Raw genomic sequence first — 14,934 nt, 5'->3', positions numbered from 1 at the left:
TCCTTTCCTAGCTTTGTGGCTTTGGGTAAGTAGTTCATTCTTTCCCAGGGCTCAACGTCTTCCTTGGTTAACACTAAGGTGGTGCTTTCCTTCACACAGGATATATGGGTGAGAAAACAAGATTACACACGTGGAAGTTCCTAGTGTAGGCCCTGGCACAGAGAAGCTTAATAAATCTTGAGCATGGCAGTAACTGCTGCAAGCACGGTCTGCTAGGAAAGTGATGCATAGACCCTGGTGATGAATAATTTGCAGAGAGGAAGCGAATAGAATGTGAGAACTGGTGATGGTTCTGGTGGGATTTGTGCCCTTCCCTTGGTGATGACAATAATGACATGCAAAGTTTTTTTTTTTTTTTTAAATTATTATTATTAAAGAAACACTAAGAGTAACATCTTACATTTGTATCCATCAGAATCAGACTGGTACTGGCTCATGGATATTTAGCCCACAATGTGTTTTATCTTGTTGACACAGAGCTCTATTGCTAATATTGTGGCCATGGTTGCCGCAGCTGATTGTTTTTGTGGCTGCTGGTGTTGCTGTTGTCATTGTCATTGAATTATGAACTAATATTTAACATTTAAAGCTGGTTTATTAGAAAATCAAATTTATATCTTCCCCTGAAAGATGGAGAGATTTAGCAATATGCAGTCAACGTTTGTGCACAGTGATGATTAACCACGGCTAAGGAGCAGCCACCTCTGTGGACGGGGCAGGGCCCTTCCACTCTGCCCCAGTCTCCCTCACTCAGATGTGGATGTTTGTGGTTTTTTGTTACTGTGCTTCCACTGGGATTTCCCGACAGTACTATGCTGTTTCTGTACCCATATTTCTATCAAAAGTGGAGGGAGAAAAAATAAATTAAGTGGAACCCAGGATTTCCTTAAAATTGTATGTCTGTTTTTTGCCTGGCCCCATCAGCATTTGAGTCTACTCCAGATGTTGTGTATTCTTATCATTTCTAATGTATTTAATCACTGTGATTTTCGTGTTGAAAAGAACAGGTGTTTATTTATTTATTTATTTTAAAAAATTTTTGTTTTGGGATAATTCACATGCAGTTTTAAGAAATAAGGCAGAGAGATCTCTTCTGCTCTTGACCCAGTTTCCTCAGTGGTCTTATCCTGTAAAGCTCTAGCACAACAGCACAACCAGGACATTGATATGAATCAGCAAGATCCAGAACATCTTCATCACTACGGGGATCCTTCCTGTTGCTCTTTGACAGTCACATCCATGTCCCTCCCACTCCCATCCCATCCCCCACCCCGACAACCACCAATCTCTATTTCTATAATTTTTATTTTTAAAAAATGCCATATAAATCGAATCATACACCCTTTGAAATTGGCTTCTTCTGCTTGGTATAACTGTCCGGAGATTCATCTGAGTTGCTGTATATATCAATTGTTCGTTCTTATTTATTGCTCAGTAGTGTTCCAGTTTAACTATTCACTTATTGGAGGACATCTGAGTTATTTCAGTTTGGGGCTATTATGGATAAAGCTGTTACAAAATTTTGTGTAAGTTTTTTCATAAATACATTTTTATTTCTCTGAGATAAATGCCCAGGAGTGCAGTTGCTGAGCTGCATGACAGTTGTGTGTTTAGTTTTTTGTGCCCCATAAATATGTACAATTACCATGGGTCAATTAAGAAAAATAAATTAAAAAGAGAGAAAACAAGAGAAAATAGAGAGTAGAATAGTGGTTACCAAAGGGAAAGGGCAGGGGGAGGTTGGTGGACTAATACAAAGTCACAAAGTTACAGCTAGATAGGAAGAATAAATTCTGGTGCCCTGGGGTGATAACAGGTAACAGTATTGTATGTATATATCAAGATAGCCAGAAAAGAGGATCTTTTATGTAATAACCACAAAGAAATGATAAATGTTTAGGTAATAGCTATGCTAACTATTCTGATTAGATCACTATACAATGTATGCATGTACTGAAACCAAGAACTGTACCCCATAAAAGTGTCCAATGAAAAAAATAAATTAAAATTTAAAAAATTGAAACAGAAAACAAAGGACCACCAAACATTTTCTACAGTGGCTGTACCATTTTACATTTCTACTAACAATGTATGAATGATCCAGTTTGTCTGTATAATTGTCAGTGTTTGCCATAATTTGCCACTGTTTTTTATTTTACTCATTTTGATAAGTGCGTAATAGTATCACATTGTGATTTTAATTTGAATTTCATCTGATGTTGAACATATTTTTAAAAATTATTATTATTGTATATATTTAAGATGTACCATATGATGTTTCTATATACGTATACACGGTGTAATGATTACTACAGGTAAGCAAAGTAGCACACCTAACACCTTCCATAGTTACCTCTTTCTAATTCTTTTATCTTTTTGTAGTAAGCACATTTAAAAATCTACTCTTTTAGCAAATTTTCAGTATACACTATTACATAACTAACTATAGTCCTCCAGCTGTACATTAAATCCCCAGAACATATCATTCCGCATAACTACAAGTTTGTACCTTTTGACATACATTTCCCATTTCTTCCTTCTGCTTGCCCCTGGTAAAAACCATCCTACTCTGTTTCTATGTATTTGAATTTTTTTTTTTTTTATGTTCCATATATAGGTGAGATCATGGAGCATTTTTCTTTCTGTGTATGGCTTATTTCACTTAGCTAAATGTCCTCCAGGTTTATCTATGTTGTTGCAAATGGCAGTATCTTTTTAAAAGGCTGAATAATATTTCGTTATATACGTATGTATATGCATTACATATAAAATATATAATATAATCAATATGTGTTTATATATGATAAATATATAGTTATACACATGCATGAGTGAACTTTAAAAGGTTTGTGCAGAATGAAAAGACAATGCAAATCTTTCCATGAACTTTTTAACGTACACATTTTTAAAAAATCCGTCCATTGATGGGCACTCAGGTTACTTCCATGTTGGCTATTGTGAATAGTGCCGCAGTGGACATGGGAGTGCAGATGTCTCCATGTGGTGCCAATTTTATTTCCTTTTAGTATATACCAATAGAGTGATTGTTGGGTCATATGATAGTTCTATTTTTAATTTTTTGAGGAAACTCCATGCTATTTTTCATAATGGCTTTACCAATTTACATTTCCATTAAAGTGCAATGCATAAGGATTCTCTTTTCTCCATGTCCTCAGCAACACTTGCTGTATCTTGTCCTTTTTATATAACTACCTTAACAGATGTGAGGTGATATCTCATTGTGGTTTTGATTTGTGTTTTTCTCATGATTAGTGATATTGAACACCTTTTCATACAGCTGTTGGTCATTTGTATGTCTTCTTTAGAAAAATGTCTATTCAGTTTTTATTTTAATTAAGTTTATTTTTTGTTAATTGATCTATAAAATTGTAAATATTTATGAAGTCAATGTGACATTTCAAATATGTATGTATGTACAATGGTCAAATCAAGGTAATTAGCACATCCATCACCTCAAACATTTGTAATTTCTTTGCACTGAGAGCATTCAAAACTTTCTCCACTAGCTATCTGAAACTATACAATCTATTCAGGGTTTTTTGCTCATTTTTAAGTTGAATCATTATTATTATTATTATTATGCTATTGAGTTGAATGAGTTTCTTTTATATATATATATATTTTGTGTGTGTGTGTGTGTGACTGGTAAGGGGATCGCAACCCCCAGCCTGGGGTCACCCACACCGCGTTCAGCCAGTGAGCGCACCAGCCATCCCTATATAGGATCCGAACCTGCGGCCGGAGCGTTGCTGCTCTCCCAGCGCCACATTCTCCCCAGTGAGCCACGGGGTCGGCCCTCTTTTATATTTTTGATATAATCCCTTATCAGATACATAGTTTGGAAATATTTTCTTCCATCTGTAAATGTCCATTTCATTTTGCTGATTGTTTCCATTGCTGTGTACAAGCTTTTTAGTTTATGCAGTCCCACTTGTTTAGTTTTGTTTTTGTGGCCTGTGTTTTGGGTGCTATATCCAAAAGATCTTTGCCAAGACCAATGTCAAGGAACTTTTACACTGTGTTTTCTTCTAAGTTTGTTTGTTTGTTTTTGTTTGTTTTGTGTATAGGCATACAGTTTTTCGAGCACCATTTAATTGAAGAGACAATCTTTTTCCCAGTGTGTATTTATGGTGTCCTTGTCAAATATTAGCTGACTATGTTTGTTTGGATATATTTCTCGGCTCTCTAGTCTGTTCCATTGGTCAATATGTCTTTATTTATGCCAGTACTACACTGTTTTGACTCCTATAACTTTGTACTATAATTTGAAATCAGGAAATGTGATGCCTGCAGCTTTGTTCTTTCTCAATGTTATTTTAACTATTTAGGATCTTTTGTGGTTTCATATGTATTTTAGAATTGTTTTCTCTAGTTGTATAAAAATGTCATTGGAATTTTGATATTGAATGTGCTAGATCTCTATGTTGCTTTCAGTAGTATGGACACTTGGATATATTTCAATGGGTTTATTTGCCCTCTGTGCATCATCTTTGGTGAGATGTCCCTTCATATGTTTGCCCATTTCCTAATTTTTTTTTTTAGTATTGAGTTTTGAGAGCTGTTAATATATCATAGATAATAGCTTTTGTCAGATAGTCAGTTCTCGCTATTCACAGTACAGTTGACCCTTAAACAACGTGGAAGTTTAGGGTGCCAATTCCTCCCCCACCAGTCAAAAATCCACATATAATTTCCCCCCTGGTTGCTGCTGCGTCCGACTGCAAGCCCCAGACCTGAGCCCCATGGTGGGGTGAGCCTATTACGTAGGCTACTTAACTGTTTGGTTAGATATGTCATGCATTCATAATAAGAAATTTTCTGACATATTTATTGAAAAACATTTGCATGTAAGTAGACTCGTATAATCCAAACTCGTGTTGTTCAAGTGTTTGCTGTAGTCATAAACCATCATGAACACTGAATTAATACTGAACCATTGTTTCTAAGGGAAATACAGGGGCAGATTCCCCATGAGCCTCAGGTCACATTTCTGTCCACTGATTAATGCATAACCTTTTTTATGTGTGTTTCTGTTTAGACATACCCAACTAAATATATATTGTTAATTTATTAATATTGAAGTCAGCCAACAGTGCTGTTAACTAATACCTGAACCAAGCTTACCTATATTCTCTCTTTAAGGCACACCACAGCCTTCCTGCACTTAGGAACACTAATCGGCACTTCAGCACTACCCTTGGGTGTCATTTTAAATAGGGGAATCACCAGCAAAAAGCACACATTTACACACACACACACACACACACACAATGACACAAAATAGATTGCAGAAAGGACATTTATTTATAGGCTTGTTCAACCTCAGGTGGGAAGCTGAATGTCAGAGAATTCAAATTTTTTGTCCCTGTGCTCGTGTCTGTGAGTGACCATGAAGGTGCTGTGAGTATTGTATTTGGGGTTACAGATAAATGTGAGCAGGTAGGCAAATCTGCAAGTATGAAATACAAAAATACCGAGGATTGACTGCAAGTCATGTGCAAATATTTTTTCCCGCACTGTAGCTTATGTTTTAATCCTCTTATAGGGTCTTTCACAGATCAAAGGTGTTTAATTTTAATAAAATCACTTTCTTTTTCCATTTGTGTATCATGCTTTTGGTGTCAAGCCTAAGAAATCTTTACTTAGCTCTATATTTAGAGTATATTTTAGAAGCTTTTGTATGTTTTTCTAAAATTATTGTAGTTTTATGTTTTTTATTTAAGCCCATGATCGATTTTGAGTTAGTTTTTTACAACACGTGAAGTTAGCGTTGAGTTTAGTTGGCTTGTTTGCTGTTGTTTTGCCTATGGATGTCCAAGTGCTTCAGAACAATTTATTTAAAAGAATATCTTTTCTCCATTGAATTGTTTTCAGTTTTATCAAAAATCACAGGGGTATATTTCTGCCCTTGTTACTGCTGAGTGGGGTTGAGGTCCAGTTTCCCCATGTGGTCTCCATTTAAAATGGGGTAGGTGGGGTTCTCATTACCTCTCTTAGGGATGAAAGTATGACTCCCTACACCACACCTTCTCTAGGCAGGTGGTGGGGGGATGGTGCTTTATTACAGATAGGCAATGTGGATGTCCAGATTTCCCACTCACTTGGCCTTTGCCAATGTGGGTTGAAGTGGTGCACAGTTTTTTCTGTGTTGCTTGCCTGGAGTGAACAGCTATTAACTAAACGTTTTCTATCTTGCTAGACTGTCCCCTTCTGATCCCTTGGCTAGAGGGAGCAGGCTTTTATGTTCAGGCTTTTTGTCTGCTGTCATTAACATTTCCAGTTTGTTGGCATCTCCAATATCCAGTCTGAGATATATGAAGCAGAAAGAAAATGCCAAGAACTCACCCCCATGTCTTTGCTTGTGTCCTACAGTCCCTAGCCTGCCTGCTTTGTTCTTTGCCCTTAAGAGTAGTGTTTTACGTATACTAACCAGAGATTTTAGTTGTGCTCAGTGGGAAGAATAGGGAAAAGTATATCTAGTCCATCTTTCTGGATGCAGAAGTCATGACAGATACCTTTTTTTAAAAAATCCTCATTTTACAGATATAGCAACAAGTTCAGAGAAGTTATGTAAGGTAGTCAAAGTCACACAGCTAGAAAATGTTGTCACCTGAGCTACAGCTGTGAATCCAGTGCCAGTGTTATTTGCTGTACATTTTCTCTGTTCATCACATATATGTCAAAACAAACATGATAGTGCCAAACATGATAGAAATATTCCATGTGCATATTCACAGTGTAACTGAGTCAAAAGCAGAGTACTCCTCAGCGATGAGCTCCATAAGCATGGGAGACTGAGTTCATGGCCCATTTTCCTTGCATTTCACTTTGTTTTATCTGTGTTCCATTTCACAATGGGTTTGAAATTGGTGGAAAGGGAGAACAATTATGATACCAGAATTTTTCCCAAGTGCTAATAAGCAAAAAGGTCACTAGTTGCAAAACACAGAACTTCGAAAGATGCTTCTGCACCTGTGGCATAAAAGGGTACGTAAGAGTTTACTGACAGCATGGAAACCTCGCAATGTAGAGAAGTAAGGAATTTGGAAATGGGAGTGATATATTGAAAAAAAGAAATAGAAATACACTGGAAAAAGTGTTGGGCAGTATCCCCAGGAATGACAGCTCAGCTGCTGTGTTTCTAAAGGAAGTGTTTGTGTGTGTGTGTGTGTGTGTGTGTGTGTGTGTGTTACAACATGGTAGAAACTCAATTTATATATGGATTTTCCATAGTGCATTAAAATGCCTATTTTCCTAAAACAATGGACTTTTCTGACTAAAGAAAAACTACATCCCTTGGTGTAACCCTATCTCATGACTCATCTATTTTTTTTCTCTGTTCCCATCACTTCCAACTTTGTTCAGTCTTGTATGAGCTCAAGTGAATTTACCTTCCTGCCTCCAACTTTGCCCTGTCTCTTTCCTTTTTGTCTTTGCTGATGGAATGCATTTCTCTCTGATGCCAGATGATCGTGAATGCTGCCAAGAAACTTTCCTCATTTGCTAGGGCTTTCAGGATTAAGTCTAGGTATTTTTAGAAGTGAATACAAAGAAATCTCATCTCAGCAGCCTGTTCTCTTCTCTTTTCTTAGGTACTACCAGATCCGAGCGATCTTGAAGGTGTCCTCAAGGATCCCACACAGAGTGAGCATCCCCATTGTTGGGAAGACAGGTGAGCAGAATAGCAGCAGTGGGGTGCTTGCCCTGATGGTAGCCCTTAACTTATCATTGCCTGCTGAGGCACAGCAGAGGGCAAGGCACACAGAGACACTCAGGAAATCACTGCTCAGTGTTGGATGAGTGACTTTTGGAAATGGAGACCCACTGCTGGTAATGGCCATGTGTTTTTGTCATTGCGAGGGGAACCTGGCTGGCGAAAAACACTCTCCTAGGAGCAGCTGGCACTTGGGAATGAACTGGCTATGGAGGGTTGGTTAAAGTCAAGTGATGGAGGAAACAGGTGGGAAATGTCATCCAGCAAGTGGGTAAGGAGAAGCCTGTTATTGAACAGAATCTGATAATCAGCTAGGAACAGAGGGCTGAGGAAGTGGGCAGTTATGGTGGCACTTTCAGCACATAAGGAGACGTAGTCCAAAAGCAATGCTCCCAGCTTTGAGAGAAGAATTGCCAGGTCCTAATCTTGAGGAGTCTGGAATATTAAGTGGATATCCAAGGCTCCGCCCAAGTACTCTGTAATACAGAGGTGAGTCAGAAATAAAGATAGGCATAAGAGTAACTGGTAGAAATAGAAGGACGCTACATTAGTCACATAAGAGAACTGTGCAGACTGGCCAGAACTTAGAAAGAAGGAAAAAGACCTAGGGGTGAGGAGAGAGAAAATAAGGAGATAAAAAGACAGGGCTCTGGACAATTTGTTCAACTGTATCTACAAAGTCAAAAATAGCTACGAATATAATAGAAATCAAGTCAGTAGACCTAAGAGTTTTGGTCATAGCTACAACTCATAAAATTCATCTGGAATTTGCAACGATGCTGTGATGAGTGGTATCACATGCCATTGGACCCCCACACGTGTGGAGTGTGGATGTGGTGGATGGCTTAGCTCCTCCTTGTACTCTACAAAGAGAAAGATACCGCTGACCTCCTTCCCTGACACCAGGCAGAGTAAGTGTTAAGTCGAGTCACCGTAAGTTCAAAGTGATCCTTCTCTTTCACTCAACTACTCCTCTCTCCTGGGAAGAAATCAGGCACTTGAGACTGGGGAAAAGCTGGCTGCCCGCTCTCCTATGCCCGATGTACCTTCAGGGTGATTCAGGATGCCAGCAGTTCCCATGCCATGTTGTGCCCTCTCCCCACCCCAGCTTCCAACAGAAGAAGGTTTGTGGTGTCTACAGAGAGAGTTGGGGGTTTGTACCCTGAATACTGCATGAACCAGTTATGCAACCTTTAGGTTTGTTATCAGCTGCTTGAGCTTTATTTCCTCACCTGAAATAAAATCCATCCTCCATAAGATTTTCATCTTAGACAGTATAAATGAAAATGTGCCAGGACGGGAGCTGGTGCAAGACAGGTGTCCAGTCAGTCCGACCTGTGAGTGATCATATGATTGAGGATGTGAGACAAGGCCCCAGGCAGAGAGCTGGAAATCGGGTGTGAGTGACACCACAGCTGACCTGGTGTAAGTCATCCCCAGGTTCCTGACAAGGACTCTGCTTCTCCTTTGTGACTCTGGACATCACAAACCCAGCTCTTCTCATTGGCTGAGCCTTCTTTTGGAGCTCGTGGACCCCAGCCATGAAGACCAGAAGGCTGCTGGCATCCAGTGAGTTGCTTGGAGAAGAGAAAAATTTGAGATAGTGCTGCAGAGAGACAAAAGAAAGAATGAAACACAATTTTGGGGGGGGCGGGGGCTATTTTCTTTTTTGGTCAGATTTAATAGAGGAATAAACTGTAGTGAAGTTGAAGTTGGTACGCTCTTGAGTTTTACACCAGCATACTGTTCACAACAGAATGCTAACATAAAGGGCAGCAATAATTCACAAAAAGATTGTTCCATGGGTGAGAGATATGTAGCATTTGTTATTTCTTCTTCAAGGTGAATTTTTCAGTTATATTATTTTCAGTTAGATTCTGCTGCATTATAGAGCACTCCAAAACTTAGTGGCTTAAAACAATGGTTTATTCTTTCTTGATATTTTGAGTTGGCTGGGCTTGGCCAGGGTCATTCATACGCTGCTGTCAGCTGAGATTTCAGGTGATGATAGAGCGTACAAGGTGCTTCACTTACGTGTTTGACCCCTCAGTTGGGGTGATTATTAACTTGAGAGAACTAGGGGTGGATAAGGGATGGTTGAGCTTCTGTCTCTAGTTAGGTGGTCAGACTTTTTGCATAGTAGCTCAGTTCACCAATAGAGAGTGCAATAGATCCCAGGCCACTTAAGGGCTAGTTGGGGAATGGGCACAGGGTCACTACCCGCATATTCCACCAGTCAAGGCAAGTGACAGGCCAGCCCAGCTCCAACGTGGGGAAATAGACTTCACCCCTTCATGGGAAGCACTGTCTGCATGCACAGAAGTCATATCTAAAGACAATCATCCAAGCATATTTTCTATTATGTGCATGTTTTTCTGAGTGAAAAAATAAAAGAAAAAATATGTTTTGGCCACAAAGTGTGATATATTGAAAAAGAACCAGGAGGAATAAAAATACCTGGGATCTAAAGATATCTTTGACTCCCTAGTTGAATGGTCTCATTGGAAGACATTATTTAATTTTGGCTTTTTTGTTTCACTTATCTCTAAAGTGGAAATAGAAAAAGGTTTCTGTGTCTTAAAGAGGCAGAATTCAGTAGCAGTCAGGGCCACAGGCTCTGTGCTTTCCATATTCAAATCTGACTTCTTCCACTTCTAAGCATTTTGAATTTAGAAAAGTTATTTAAACTGTTTTTCAGGTTCCTCATTTATTAAATATGGATGGTGGATGGTACTTGTATCATAGATTTGTGAGCCAATGAATTATGCAAGTAAAATATTTAGAAAGCTGCCTGTACATGGTAAACTCGTGATAACTGTTAGCTAGAGTAAGTGTTGTGTTTATGCACAGAGTAGTTGTTTATGTAACAGCATCCCGCCCTGTACTGGTTCCTGGGACACATCTCTGGGCATGAGAGGTCGCCTTTCTGCCCTAGAGGAGCTCATGGTCATCTTGGGGAGACAGAGAAGTAGTCAGATGAAGACAGTGGAGGTGGACAGTGTGACGACCGTCAGATGGAGCAGTGGGTCCACCCAGGAGCGCCCATGCTGGGAGGCAGGCAGTGCTGCTGAGGAGGAGCCTCTCAAATGAAGACACAAGTTGCCCCCACAGGCAAGAGTAGGGAAGGACATAACAGAATGACCGATATCACTGGGATCTGAGCAGAGCCAGGGCATTTACGGGATGATGACAGATCTGCTGTGGCTCTGATAAGCATGGGGGCAACATGAGAAGAGAAACAGCTGTGGCCAGGTTTGGGGACCATTTTGTGACACACTGAGGAGACTGATTTTGTTCCAAAGGCACAGCCTGATGAAATAAAAGTGCTCGGACAACATAAACCCAGTGCTATTCAAACACATGGTATTGCCTCTTAAATTGAGGGACAGAATTCTATGTACATTTTTGTTCTTATTTTAAATATATCAGTTCTCTAATAGCCACATTATTTGGAAACATGTTTCGATTACACAGTGATTTAGATACACATTTTCTAGATGTGTATCTAGAAACTATGTGTATCTAGAAACTATGTGTATCTAGAAACTATGTGTATCTAGAAACTATGTCTCATTGAATTTTACAAGCTAGATATATATGATTAGATCCTGTGAAAAATTATAACAGTAATTTCCCATGTGCCTAACCTGCATACTATTGTGTTTTCTTTTTCAACACTTTTAATTTTTTAACTTTTTATTTTAATTGAAGCATAATTGATAGTACGTATTTTGGGGGTACAGTGTTGATTACTGTGTACAATATGTGATGATGAAATCAATATATTATTAGCATGTTCATTATTACAAATCATAATTATTCTTTGTGTCCTTCACCCAGTTTCTCCCTAATCCCTCTCCCCCTCCCCCTTTCCCACCTCTACTAACCATAGGTATGTTCTGTCCTTCTGAGAATTCAACATATTATTGTGGTCTGTCTTTCTTTCCCTCCTTGCCTACCTCCCTCCCTCTCTCTCTCCCTCCTTCCTTCCTTCCTTCTTAGCTCCCACTTATGAGTGAGGACATGTGGTGTTTCTCTTTCTGTGCCTGGCTTATTTTGCTTAACATAATTTTCTCCAAGTTCATCCATGAGGCTGTAAATGGCAGACATTCATTCTTTTTTACAGCCAAGTAGTATTCCATTGTGTATATATTCCACATTTTCCTTATCTAGTCAGCCATTGATGGACATTTAGGTTGGTTCTATATGTTGGCTATTGTAAATAGAGCTGCAATGAACGTGGGTGTGCAGGTGTCCCTTAAACATGATGATTTCCATTTATTTGGTCACATACCCAGAAGTGGGATTGCTGGATCATGTGGTAGATTTACCTGTACTTGTTTGAGAAACTGCCATACTATTTTCCATAATGGCTATACTAATTTGTAGTCCCATCAACACTGTCTGAAGGTTACCCTTTCCTCACAACCTCACCAGCATTTGTAATTCTCAGTCTTCTTTATTATAGCCAGTCTAACTGGAATGAGATATCTCAGTGTGGTTTTAATTTGTATTTCCCTGATGATTAGTGATGTTGAGCATGTTTTAATGAACATGTTGGCTATTTGTATGTCTTCCTTCAAAAAAAGTCCATTCAGCTCCTTTGGCCATGTTTTAATCAAATTATTTGTTTTTGTACTGTTAAGTTATTTGAATTTTATATTCTGGTTATCAATCCCTTGTCAGATGTATAGCTTGCGAATATTTTCTCCCATTCTGTGGGTTTTCTTTACATTCTCTTGATTGTTTCCTTTGCTATGAAGAAGATTTTTAGTTTGATATAATTCCATTTGTTTATTTTTCCTATTGTTACTTGTGCTTTTGGGGTCTTATTCATGAAGTCTTTGCCCAATCCTACTTCCGGAAGTGTTTACCTTATGTTTTCTTTTAGTAGTTTTACAGTTTGGGGTCTTATACTTAAGTTCTTAATTCATTTTAGTTGATTTTGGTATATGGTGAGAAGTGTAGTTCTAGTTTCATTCTTCTGTGTGTGGATGCCCAATTTTCCCAACATCACTTACTGAAGAGGCAGTCTTTTCCCCAATGTATGTTCTTGTTGCCTTTGTCAAAGATCAGTTGGCTGTGTGTGGGCTGATTTCTGGGTTCTCTATTCTGCTCCATTGGTTTAAATGTCTGTTTTTATGCCTGTACCATGCTGTTTTGATTATTATAGCTTTGTGGTATAATTTGAAGTTGGGTAGTGTTATGCCTCCAGCTTTATTTTTTGCTCAGGATTGCTTTGGCTATTTGGGGTCTTCTGTGGGTCCATATGAATGTTAGGATAGTTTCTTATATTTCTGGGAAGAGTGTCGTTGGTATTTTGATGAGGATTGCATTGAATCTGTAGAACACTTTAGGTAATGGGAATTTTCACAATGTTAATTCTTCCAATCAAAGAGCATGGAATCTATTCTACCTTTTTGTGTCCTTTTCAATTTCTTTCAGCAGTGATTTGTAGTTCTTTCACTTCCTTGTTTAAATTGATTCCTAGGTATTTTATTTTTTTGGTGACTATTGTAAATGGGCTTGCTTTCTTGATTTCTTTTTCTGCTAGTTCATTATTGAAGAATAAAAATGCTACTGATTTTTGCATGTTTATTTTGCATCCTACAACATTACTGATGTTGTTTATCAGCTCTAGGAGTTTTTTTGTAGAAGGTTTAGGCTTTTCTACATTTAGGATCATGTCATCTGCAAACAGACACAGTTGAACTTCATTGTTTCTGGTCTGGACACTCTTTATTTCTTTCTCTTGCCTCATTGTTCTGGCTAGTACTTCCAATCCTGTGTTAAATAGGATTGGTGAGATTAAGCATTCTTGTGTTTTCCCCATTCAGGATGATATTGGTGGTGGGTTTGTCATATATAGCTTTTATAGTGTTGAGATATTTTCCTTCTATACCTAAGTAGCTGATAGCCTTCATCATGAAAGGATACTGAATTTTGTTAAATGCTTTTTCAGTGTCTATTGAGATATCATAGAGTTTTTGTTCTTGATTTTTTTGATGTGGTGTATCACACTTATTGACTTGCATATGTTGAATTGTCCTTGCATCTCTAGGATGACTCTCACTTGATCATGGTGTATTATTTCTTTGATATGTTGGCATATTCTAATTGATAGTATTTTGTCAAGGATTTTTGAGTCTATATTCATCAGAGATATTCACCAGAGATATTGGCTGGTAATTTTCATTTTTGTTGTATCTATGTCTGGTTTTGGTGTCAGGGTGATACTGGTCTTATAGAAGGAGTTCAGGAGAGTGGCTTCTGTTTCAATTTTTTGAAATAGCTTGAAGAAAATTGGTATTAATTCTTCTTTAAAGGTCTGGTAGAATTTAATAGTAAAGCCATCCAGTCCTGGGCTTTTCTTTGTTGGGAGACTGCTGATTACTCTTTCAATCTTGTTGCTTGTTGTTGGTCTGTTTGGGTTTTCTATTTCTTCTTGGTTCAGTCTTGGTAGTTTGTATGTGTCCAGAAATTTCTATATTTCCTCCAGGTTTTTTATTTGTTGTCATATAGTTGTTTATAATAGTCTCTAATGATTCTTCGTATTTCTGTGGTATCAGTTGTAATGTCTCCTTTTCCATTTCTGATTTTTGTTATATTTGGGTCTTCTCTTTTCTTTTTTCTTTTTCTTTTTTGTTAACCTAATAATGGCTTGTCTAACTTATCTTCTCAAAAAACAACTTTTTGTTTCATTGAACTTTTGTATCATATTTTGATCTCGTTCATTTAGTTCTGCTCTGGTATTATTATTATTTTTTTTTCTGTCTACTACTTTTATGATTGGATTGTTCTTGTTTTTCTAGTTCTTGAGGTGTAATACTAGGTTGTTTATCTGAAGTATTTCTATTCTTTTGCTATAATCTTTTATTTCAATAAACTTCCCTCTTAGTACTGCTCTTGTGGTATCCCATAAGTTTTGATATGATGTGACTTTATTTTCATTAGTTTCAAGAAATTTTTTGATTTCCCGTTTTATTTCTTCTTGTACCCATAGGCCACTCAGAAGCATGTTGTTTAGCTTCCATTTATTTGTATAGTTTCCAGAGTTTTGTTTGCTGTTGATTTGCAGTTTTAATCCATTGTTGTCTGAAAAGATACTTGAAATGATTTTGATTTTTTTAAGTTTGCTGAGACTTGATTTGTGACCTAACTTGTGGTCTATCCTGGAGAATGTTCCATGAGCTGATGAG

The 14,934-nt window shown here is 38.0% G+C and overlaps 1 protein-coding gene across 1 annotated transcript in view; it reads left to right on the top strand.

Annotated features, from left to right (window-relative positions):
• Window positions 1-14,934, top strand: part of FAM135B (family with sequence similarity 135 member B) — a 201,833-nt gene that overhangs the window by 42,811 nt on the left and 144,088 nt on the right. Inside the window, exon 2 of the mRNA XM_063079757.1 lies at window positions 7,614-7,693. Within this exon, the coding sequence (XP_062935827.1) occupies window positions 7,614-7,693 (80 nt within the window). The remainder of the gene's footprint in view (window positions 1-7,613; window positions 7,694-14,934) is intronic.

This window comes from Cynocephalus volans, chromosome 15 (genome assembly GCF_027409185.1).
Source record: "Cynocephalus volans isolate mCynVol1 chromosome 15, mCynVol1.pri, whole genome shotgun sequence".
Lineage (NCBI taxonomy): Eukaryota > Metazoa > Chordata > Mammalia > Dermoptera > Cynocephalidae > Cynocephalus > Cynocephalus volans.
Note: the sequence above shows the minus strand (reverse complement) of the source record. Positions and strands in the feature narration are given on the sequence as shown.